Source organism: Pleurodeles waltl, chromosome 10 (genome assembly GCF_031143425.1).
Source record: "Pleurodeles waltl isolate 20211129_DDA chromosome 10, aPleWal1.hap1.20221129, whole genome shotgun sequence".
NCBI lineage: Eukaryota > Metazoa > Chordata > Amphibia > Caudata > Salamandridae > Pleurodeles > Pleurodeles waltl.
In genome coordinates, this window is record NC_090449.1 from 72,963,552 (window position 1) to 72,974,753 (window position 11,202).

The 11,202-nt window shown below is 46.3% G+C and overlaps 1 protein-coding gene across 2 annotated transcripts in view; it reads left to right on the forward strand.

Annotated features, from left to right (window-relative positions):
- CASKIN1 (CASK interacting protein 1) overlaps positions 1-10,814 on the forward strand; it is a 579,616-nt gene extending 568,802 nt beyond the window's left edge. For both annotated transcript variants that reach the window (XM_069209731.1, XM_069209732.1), the window contains one exon: positions 3,111-10,814. In XM_069209731.1, the coding sequence (XP_069065832.1) occupies positions 3,111-3,207 (97 nt within the window). In that variant the 3' untranslated portion in view covers positions 3,208-10,814. The remainder of the gene's footprint in view (positions 1-3,110) is intronic.
- Positions 10,815-11,202: the final 388 nt, after the last annotated feature.

Below are 11,202 nucleotides of genomic sequence, written 5' to 3' on the forward strand. Positions count from 1 at the left end.
TGCATGCACATGCAATTTACCAGTAGAAGTGATATGAGTAGATACAGAGATGCCACGGAAGGTTGTGTTAGTCTTAGCGAATGTCCTACGCACCAAGGCCATCACAAACGGGGAACAGCCAGGACAGCTCACCCCAGGCCCGCTCTTTTCAGAGTGCTGTGCTGCAATTGCTAAATATATTAATGATGCAGCCAATAATGTCAACTGCCCTAGGTCACGCCTTATAAGGATCGTCCTTGAAAAGTATGCCATGACATTAGTTTCTTTTGGATGCAACGCTTCCTGTAAAACATGGACCCTGCATCTTGGTTGGTTCCCAGACCCCCGACAGGCCTGATAAGGCCATATATACTCTGCCGTAATGCAGACATTGCAGCACTCAAGATGCAGAAGGCAAACTGGATGCAGGATAGAAGGGTGTGGATAAAAAAGCAGAGAACCACGAGTTCTATTCTAAGGTAATTGCAGGAAATAATTCAGGATACCATCAGAAAAAGTGCGAGGCAAAGAAAAGCTTATTTACTCCAGCCTAGTTGAAGAGTGTGTTTTATAAGCCAGGGTTTCTGCAGATGTGGGGCATAAAATGAGGTCAAAACATGATGTTTCTACAGGAATTGTTAAAGTCTAGCGTGTCATGAAGACTTAGTAAGACATGTTCAGCTGCACCCCACATGGTCTCTATTTCAATCACATCAAAACACGAGGGCAGTGAAATCCTTTCTGAAATAGCATCACCTGAGAGACTACTTATAAAAAATACACTTTTGCTAAGAGTCTTTAAAATCCTGGCTGTTGCATAAACCATATATCTGCCTGTTGATGATCATAAGGTCCTTGAAATTAACATGAATTCTATGTCTTACAATTACACTGTTATAGTTTTAAAAGAGAAAGTTAACGTGTATTATTCTGGGGTACATGGTAGAATAAAAGCAAGAACTGAAAGTGGTGTCACAGTCTGTCATGGGGGAGTGGCGGGATACTTTACTGATCTCTACCGGGCACGCAGAGGGAATAACCGAGTGACCAGAGCAGTATCCTTCCTGACACTTGGCTTCTGGAGGAGAGTGGCAGCTTGGTGAATGGAGATTGTGGAGAGGCACTGCAGTTATTTAGGGTGTCAAAGGAGAAGAATACTGCACGTAGTAGAAGATATTCAAAGACAAACAGGAACCTGAGAGGCACCTGCTGCAAACTGGCATATTCCAAAGAACCAAGAGGCTGCTAGAAAGTCATGATTAAGATAACTAGTACTTGAAGGTGACACCGGGGCCATGTCACATAAAATTAGCAGTGTGTGTTTTAATTCAAGACACAGGGGGTCATTACGAGTCTGGCGGTCACTAGACTGCCAGACTCGCGGATGGCAGTCAGATCGCCACCAAGGTGGCAGTCCGAGTGTTACATTACAACCCTGGCAGTCGGGCCACCAGCTCCCCCAGGATTGGAGGTCCCGACGGTCTGGAGGTGGTGGCGATCCTAATACCAGTGCTGCCCTGGTGATTATGAGCCCCTTCTCTGCAATCGGTGCCATGAAAATGCTGGTGGAGAACAGGTGCAGGGGACCCCATGGTGGCCCCTGCTCTTGGCATGGGCAGTGCAGGAGCCCTCCTGGCCAGCACCCTTGCTTTGCAGACAGTGAACATTGCAACAGTGAACACTGTCACACAACAACTATGCAGAAACATTTTGGTCACACACTGCCACCTCCACAAATCTGCTTTCGTTAGTGGTCAAAGTTTTCTTCACTGAGCCCTGCCTTAACTTGCAACCAAGGACATGTATTAGTGCCGGTCACTACTTTTGCAGGTGAAAAGTAGAGGCCATAACTGAGAAGTAAATGGGAACTGGTGGAGATGCAAAGAGACAAATAGAGCACATTGCTCATTAGTTTAAGAAAAGCCCCAGCAATGACAATTTCAGGAACTGGAAGAAGTAGGCCCCCAAATTGACAGCAATAGTTTTGTTGAAAATAAGATCCTTAGGGCCAATTGTATCAATATTTGATGCAGTGCTATGCAGCAAGACAATTTGCTGAACTGTGTCAAACGGAGAGTGCAATTTTGACGCACTTCAAATTATACTACTATTGGTAAATCTAAGAATGTGCTAAAAAACATGGATGTATGCATTGAAACACCCACACTCTGCTGCCCATTTCATGCCTTCCTGGTGCAGATTAACGTCTGGCAGTGACTTGCACTGCCTTGTGTTACTCCAGAATTACAAAGCAAAGAAGGGCCACACAAGGTGGCGTTGCATGGCTTGGTAAATCTCACTTAAGGATTGCATTGCATTTGGGTCACCTTGTGTGACACAAGGACCTATCAATCCTTTGATAAATCTGGGCCTTTGTGTGTAAATACCATGGGTGCCTAGAATATAAATAGACCAAACAAAGTAAACAAGCATTGGTGAAGCCAAAAGGTCTGGCATGGGCTGCTGACTTTCGGCTCTAACCAAGAGACTGTAGTCTCAGAAATGGAACACAAGCAGTAAAACATCTACTTTTCAAATGTATAAAACAAAATTAGTGAAGAGTAGGTGGGCTGGCAGTGGTAGGACAGGGAAAAAGGCCAGCAAGGGAGCTACGAAATAAAGTGTGTGGTTGGAGGAAGCATTATGTGAAGGGGCACGGGAGCAGGGAAGGAAGTGGTAGACAACGCAATGGGTGCACAGATAGCCGAGAGAGAAGCGTGGGGGGTGGAATCAAAGAAATGAGTGGCAATTATAAGATAGAGAAATGGTACATCTGTTTAAAAGGGGAAAGTGGTGATTTAAACAAGTAGACAACCGGTTACTTGGGTTTTGCAGCATGAAGTCTTCTTGGTTCACGTGTTGTGCATGATTCTCCCTATAATGGTTGGGACCAGAGGTATTATACTATCAAAACATTTTTCTGAGGTTGAGTTGTCATTTTGTAATTTCAACTAGACCATTGGATTCCTGGCATCTCAGTTTTTCAAGAGGTTCCACAGAGATGTGGCAGCCCTAGAACAAATATTTAATTGCCACTTAGTGCGATTTGGAGCTTTTGGTATTGAGACAAAGAGTTGCTTTGCTTTTTTTTAAATATCTGATCTCCCTTTTCTTTCCCATCCTCCCTACAGCTCTACAGTTGAGTCAAAGAGCACAGTCAGTATCTTGGATGACATTGGCAGTATGTTCGATGACCTCGCCGACCAGCTGGATGCCATGCTGGAATGAGGAGAGGGAGAGAGGATGCGGATAACCTCAGGATTTACAATGGGTACAAGGGCACAATGTCTTCTCCATCTCCTCCTCCCTTAAAGACTCCTCTTGTACAGAATCCCTCTCCCTGGAAATTACCCGGTCCTGTTCGCACAAAGACGCTATAAAGATACCTCAGGACTGTGCCCGGTTTTCCAGTGCGGATCTCCACTCGGGACGGTGTGCGTCACCGGCTTTCAGGCAGAAGAATGGTTGGATCCGTTTCTTCTGCAACAAGACGGGCCTACTCCCGGGACACATGAAATGGAGACCCTCCCCCTTACGATGATGGTTATGTGTGTGTTTGTACTGTGGCATGATGACTTGGTCGGCGCTGGTAGAGAGCCCAGTGACGTTCTGGGCAGCCTTTGGTCATTACTGAATGCTTTTCTTCCCTCCTGCTCCACCAAATTCCCCACCCTACCTAAGCAACCATGCATGGGTTACACACAATCACAAATCCTAATGTCAGGTCCTGGCTTCCAGGGACTCCAGACTGACCCACTCTCCACTAGCACACTGCACGAAAAAAATTTGCGACTTGCCCTATTGTAGGTCGAAACCAATAGCCATTCAGCGCTACAGAGGACACTCACGCAAAATGAAAATGGGGTTAGTTTATTGATCCAAGGTACGTTTTTGAATTTTCCCTTTTCTCCTGCATCCTTGGACACTTGCAGATAAATCAGTGCTTATCCAACTAGCCCAACCTCCCCATCACCACGCTGGAGGTGTCACCACTTAAAACCTCTACACGTCTCTTACAGCGGCTGACCAGCAAGATTCTGGGCACACGCGGGTTTCCTGCACTGTTGTTTTCAGTTGACTGTTTCATGTGTGCTTATAATTAAGGTGAGAGGTCACTTTTTAAAATCCAAGACGATTCGTCTTTAGGGCTCGGGTGAGGCCTCTGCACCGCACTTCTTGTTTCTACACAGTGTGACTGAAAAGACATTTTTATTTTAAAAAGAGACAGCTCACCCAAACTTTATTAGCACTTTGTTATACATGTATTTATATGTTTAAAATCCTATGACGATGAAGACTGCACAAAAAACATGTAGGTTTAAGCTCTGTCAGAGGGGCTAGAAAGCACAGATTTACAGCCGCTTGCATCAAAAATTTACACACACATGCAGGAAACTGCTAGGCCAGCATTTGGCATCACCAGGTGCCAGACCGGGCAAAGGATGCCGCAAAGTATATATTATAGCATACAAACAGTATACATTGTCCTACAAAGTACGCTTATTACTATTTAATGATTCTGGGCCTGGAAAATAAATAATAATATTACTAGTGTGTAATAAAGCCTCCTCTCTGCAGTGGAAAAGTATTCTAGGTATGAGGGTGATCGAAGAGTAAAGCAGCATTGGCACATTCCTTATCTGAGAAAGACTGGTCCAGTTTGCCCCAGGTGGCTTCTGTTGCCCAGAGTTGGCATCTGTTGCACCATCTAAAGTTGGAACTGGTGAGGGTTTCATAAGTCAGTGTTTGAAATAGAAACTGAGAAGTGTGGTTCATGCCTGGGACACGGTGCCTGCACTCTTTGTTGAAGTGCTGTTACTGTATTGTTAAAGGTTGGGAAACTGCTGAAAAGTGCCAGCACTGTCCTGTTGAAAGCAGTGGAATAATTGATGAGAAATAGTGGCACTTTCAGGCCTCTTTATGGGAGTGGCTGGTTTCATGAGAAGTGCTGATATCAAAGCTTCAAACTGATTCCAAAGTATTCTCTATCCTAGAGTTCCGGTTTGCCACGGAAGTGCCGGTACTTTCCCATTATAAGAATTGTAACACCGCTGAGAAGTGCTGGTACTCTCCCTTTGCAGCTAAGAAGTAATGCAGGTATTCAGTACATGGCAGCACCTCCCCAGTTAAAGCACCGGACTCTACAATATATGACATGTGTTACTGCAGTCCTGATCAGAAGGGCTGGTATTCTTTAAAGGAGTCTCTGCCCTGGTGAAAAGTTACACTACTTTCCCTTACATTTATTGCAGTTTATCCAAAAAAACACAACAAAAAAGTACCAGTACATTTTCAATAGAGGCCTAGAATTAACAAGTTCGGGTGGATAAAGACCTGTGTTTTTCGGGCGAATGGTATCGTCGGCTTCCTGCCTCCCAGCCATGGGGGTTCTGCTGGCATCCAGAGGGCTGACTTTTAGCTTCAAATGTCAGCCTGATTCGGCTTGCCTGTACCCTATCCTCTGGCGCCATCATGTGGGCAAACGGAGCATTGCCACTGTTTGCTGTAATAGATTCGCTACTCAAATGACGATAGGCAGGAAGATTCAAAATGGCGGTTTTTGGCCTCTGCGGGGCGTTTGTTTCTCTCATGAACAGTCGCCCTCAGCTCTTCCCAGAGGCGAGATGTAATTAAATTATGATTGAAGACCTCTTTATTTATATTTGGTAAATGATTTCTGGAAATATTAATGGGGCTCCTCTCCGTTTTTTAGTGTTATATCGAATCCCTACTCATCTAACAAACACTTCTTAGAACTTACGCGGAGTTTATATTTGTTTAGTGACAACGATATAAAATTCCCTATAGAACTTCATAGATTTTCTAAAAGTTGAAATATACCACCATCAGTAACGTAAGTATTTCAATGGAAAATTGATTTATTTCTGAAGAATGAATCATATGGTACATTCACATCTTGTACGTAATTCAACCTCTGTAAATCCGCTATGAACTTCCAATATATTGGGCCGAAGAGCTAGGCCACTTCTGCATGAGAGGCTAAAAGATGGCGGGCAAATGTAGAAGACAGAAAGGGACTCATTTTTCTTGCATCATAGCAGCCAGATTTACTGCAACGTGTGACGGGGGAAATGCGACACAGAGCCTGATCTACCAGGATTCACTTACTTCACCTGTCACCCTCTGCGATGGCGCCTTGCGTGACTTGCAGCCTTGCACCATGGTGTTGAGGGCAGTGTGCTGTGTCTAGCATAGGATTTGTACTGGAAACATACTCTTGCAGCACAAACCCCTTTTTTCAGGAGTATCCCACACATTGGTTGAATGATGTATACACATGCAATGTGTGACTTTTTTTCTTTAGAAATGAAAACATGTCTCCGCATTACAACTTGCTTCAAGGAGTCTTTATTTTTTGGCGCAAAGCCTGGTCTGCTATTTCATCGAAACCTAGCAGTGTTGGCATTGATGGGCCGAGCTATGGCCAAGCAATGTCCCCTTTACGCAAAGCACTTTTCACAATGGAAAAAGGACACCTTTCCAGTGCAACATAGCTTTAGCACTGGAAAGTAAATACTGATGTCTCTCTTTGTATGACATCGCGTCACTTGGCAGTGGCACAAAGCTTTAGGAGATTTGGGCCTAAGAGTCTACTGGAGAACATTGTTCTGGCCTGAGCTAGCTTTTCAAATATATTTATTTAAATATATGCCCTTTCCCATCACCTAAAACCATGAAAATATGTTCCTTACCAGCACTTCAATGTGAAATATTCACCTCAGCTACTGACATTGATCTGTAGAATAATGCTGTCCGGGCACCTATGTAGTCAGTAATCAGGAGGATGCCAAGGCCTCTGCTAAACTCTGACCCAGAGTGCAGCCAAAGTTTATCCAATGAGGTTCCAGTCGAGTATTAAGGTTAAGCCCTTTGCATTAACACATGGGGCCTGCTCTGGTTTGGTGGATGAGATACTCTGTTACAAACATGGCGAATATCCCATCCATCGCATAACACGTGCATTATGTTGTATGGCATTTGTCATAAGGGTGAGAGGATATCCATCACTTTTTTAATGAAGTATCCCAACCGCCAAACTGTATATATGGTCCAAAGTTTTTTTTACCACAGATGTATTAGAAAAGGCAATCCATTAGACTAGATCTGGAACGGTTGCTTTAGTGAAGAATATGACTTTGTCGATTTATTTTTTCCCATCGGTTGGTGGCAATCCTGGTCTTGTGCGTTGATTATTGCAGTATATTCTAAAAATGGTTTGTAAAAGTGGAACCAATTTCTCATAGAATCAACAGCCCGGGCTTCCTAACTGCAAACATGAGCCCATATAAGACCTGTTTGCGATATGTTGACAGTACATGGGGCTAACTGTGTTTCATTTGCATGTCCTTAGGTTTTACCACCAGGCAGATGAGATGTTGTATGGGATGAACCTTCCCTAAACATGGAAGTTGCTTCCAGTCGTAGATGTGAGGCCCCTCCTTCTGGTGTGCTGGTTTCCCATGTGGAGAGTGGGTGCTTTGTAAGCACAGAAACACGTCACCATCAGGCAGTCTCTTTTAACAAGGCTAGTCACAGATGGTACAAATAGAAGTTGTATCCCCTTTACTTTTGGTGACTTTGGTTTCCCATATTGGGCTCTTACATAGAGCACAAAGGCCCGTTATTTTGAGGCATCACAGACTGACGGTTTTAAGGCTCAGTCTGCTCGCAGTGAGTGCCCAGTGCAACTTCTCACCAGAATGCAAAATGGTGCAACTCAGCAGAGGTTTAACACCCATGCAGCTCCGTTTTGCCTGCGGTGCCCAATGCTGGTGCAGACTCATGTGTTCAGAATGCCTACAAAGGCTGAAATCGGTTCAGTACCAGCATCAGTGTGGCACTGCTTTCTTGGCACTGCTTCAGGGAGCCACGAAATAGGCCACGTAGCTGCTGATACACCAAACCATTGAAACCCCTGCAAAGGGTGTCCCTAAGTGCAAAACCCTGTGCCTGCTGCAGAAAAAAGCAATGATTGTTGTCCCCGACGAGACCAGATAGGTGTGGTGCAATGCAAGCACAGGCAATGCCTCTGCAGAGTGATGTGTGCCAACACACAGACCAAGCCAGACACTCAGGACTGTGCAGAGTGATGTGTGCCAACACACAGACCAAGCCAGACACCCAGGACTGTGCAGAGTGATGTGTGCCAACACACAGACCAAGCCAGACACCCAGAACTGTGCATAGTGATGTGTGCCAACACACAGACCAAGCCAGACACCCAGGACTGTGCAGAGTGATGTGTGCCAACACACAGACTAAGCCAGACACCCAGAACTGTGCAGAGTGATGTGTGCCAACACACAGACCAAGCCAGACACCCAGGACGGTGCAGAGTGATGTGTACGCCCAGGACTATGCAGAGTGATGTGTACACCCAGGACTATGCAGAGTGATGTGTGCCAACACACAGACTAAACCAGACACCCAGGACTATGCAGAGTGATGTGTGCCAACATACAGACCAAGCCAGACACCCAGGACTGTGCAGAGTGACGTGTGCCAACACACAGACTAAACCAGACACCCAGGACTGTGCAGAGTGATGTGTGTCAACACACAGACCAAGCCAGACACCCAGGACTGTGCAGAGTGATGTGTGCCAACACACAGACTAAGCCAGACACCCAGGACTGTGCAGAGTGATGTGTGCCAACACACAGACCAAACCAGATACCCGGGACTGTGCAGAGTGCAGAGTGATGTGTGCCAACACACAGACCAAGCCAGACACCCAGGACTGTGCAGTAATGTGTGCCAACGCACAGACCAAGCCAGACACCCAGGACTGTGGAGAGTGATGTGTGCCAACACACAGACTAAGCCAGACACCCAGGACTATGCAGAGTGATGTGTGCCAACACACAGACCAAGCCAGACACCCAGGACTGTGCAGAGTGATGTGCGCCAACACACAGACTAAACCAGACATCCAGGACTGTGCAGAGTGATGTGCGCCAACACACAGACCAAGCCAGACACCCAGAACTGTGCAGAGTGATGTGTGCCAACACACAGACCAAGCCAGACACCCAGGACTGTGCAGAGTGATGTGTGCCAACACACAGACTAAGCCAGACACCCAGAACAGTGCAGAGTGATGTGTACGCCCAGGACTATGCAGAGTGATGTGTACACCCAGGACTATGCAGAGTGATGTGTGCCAACACACAGACTAAACCAGACACCCAGGACTGTGCAGAGTGATGTGTGCCAACACACAGACCAAGCCAGACACCCAGGACTGTGCAGAGTGATGTGTGCCAACACACAGACCAAGCCAGACACCCAAAACTGTGCAGAGTGATGTGTGCCAACACACAGACCAAGCCAGACACCCAGGACTGTGCAGAGTGATGTGTGCCAACACACAGACTAAGCCAGACACCCAGGACTATGCACGCTGTAGTTCCACAAAAGGCTGTTGCAGTGCAGACAGAAAGGTGTTAATTGCCAGGCCAGCACATAATATGCCAACGCAGAAACAACTGTGCCTACTGCAGTGCCAGCACCACCAGTCCCTATGCTGATAGAACTATGCATGATGCAGTGCCAGCATACTCTGCCCCACCGCACCTATGCCTGCAGCAGTGCCAGCACCAACTCTCCTAATGCAACAGAATTATGCAAGATGCAGTGCCAGCACATTCTGCCCCAACGCACCTATGCCTGCTGCAGGGCCAGCACCAACTCTCCTAATGCTGACAGAATTATGCAAGATGCAGTGCCTGTACATGCCTTCCCAGTGCAAAGAGAACTATTATCTGCTGCAGTGCCAGCCTCAAGTGCTCCAGTGCTGATAGAACTATGCATGGTGCTGCGTCATTAAAGACTATACCATGGCATTGTCTGCCACACACCATGCAGTGCCAACATCAAGAGCTCCAGTGCTGGTAGAACTATGCCTGCTGCAGCGTCAGCGCCAACATTCCCAGTAGTGACAAAATTATGTATGATCCAGTGCCAGCAGAGAGTTTGCCAGTGCAAACAAAACTATGCTGCAGTGCCAACATCAACTGTGCCAACGCTGCAGAACTATACGCCCTGAAGTGCCAGCACCGAAAGTGCTGTGCTGACAGAAGCATGCATGGTGCAGCATCATTAAAGACTGTGCCATGGCATTGTCTGCCACACACTATGCAGTGCCAGCAGAGATTGGTTCTGGTTCAACCCTCCAACCCTAAGAAATGGGACTGATACAACCCCAGCACAGTGTGCCAGGGCTTTAGCCATGCCCACACAGACTGTAGCAGTGCATCCTGATACGCGCGGATACGGTGCCAGGGCACCATTACATGCCATAGTATTTGAACCAGCGTTGAAACAGAGTGAATCCGAGTGGAGCACCCTTGCTTAAGCTGCAGGTCCTTGGGGGGTTATTGAAATATGCACAGTGAGAGGGCACTGGATGGAGGGGCACCCACAGTTCATGTCCTGGCTTCACTTTCTGGAAGGGCTGGAGTCGCTCTCGCCCTCTACTCCAGGACTGAGGGTGGACTGTATGCTCCATGAACTCAAGTCTTGACAAGGCCCCCAGAGTTACATATGTACCGAAGAGAAGGGGAGATGTGATCTCTGCAGCTGTGACTGTAGTAATGCATGCCTATGCCTTGGGCACATTCTTACTATTTTCACCCAATTTCCATCTTGTATTAAATTGAAATATTTGTAGTTGGTTGTGAAGCACAAGAGGCACAAAGAGGATTTTTCTTCAAGTTTGGGGAATGTTTTTGGAAACGTGTCCAGTTTTTGCTTACCAAGTATTGTGGTGCATCAGACCTTCAGCGGGAGGTACCCAGGCCTCATTGTGTGTTAGCTCCAGCATGGATGGGGTTCCCCTACTCATTACTGCCTCCAAAACCCTAATTCTCTGGAGTATTTACCCTCCCCTCCTCCAAGTCAGAGAATAATTTCCTTCTTCCTTGAAATTTACCACCTTCTTCCTGCCAGAAGGAGCCTCGTTTCACTAACTCACGTGGAAAATGGGAATCTCTTTAGCATCCGACCCTTCACTCCCAGGCTCCTTTTTAGGTCTGGCCTTGAGATGGCTTTAACAGTCTTGCAAACCTTATGTTTTCTTTAAAAAAATCATAATAAAAGTATACACACACACAAACACATAGATAGATTGATAGATAGATATGCAGAGTCTAATCTGCACTATAATGCCATTGTTAAATGGGAATAGGGGGGCCATGACTA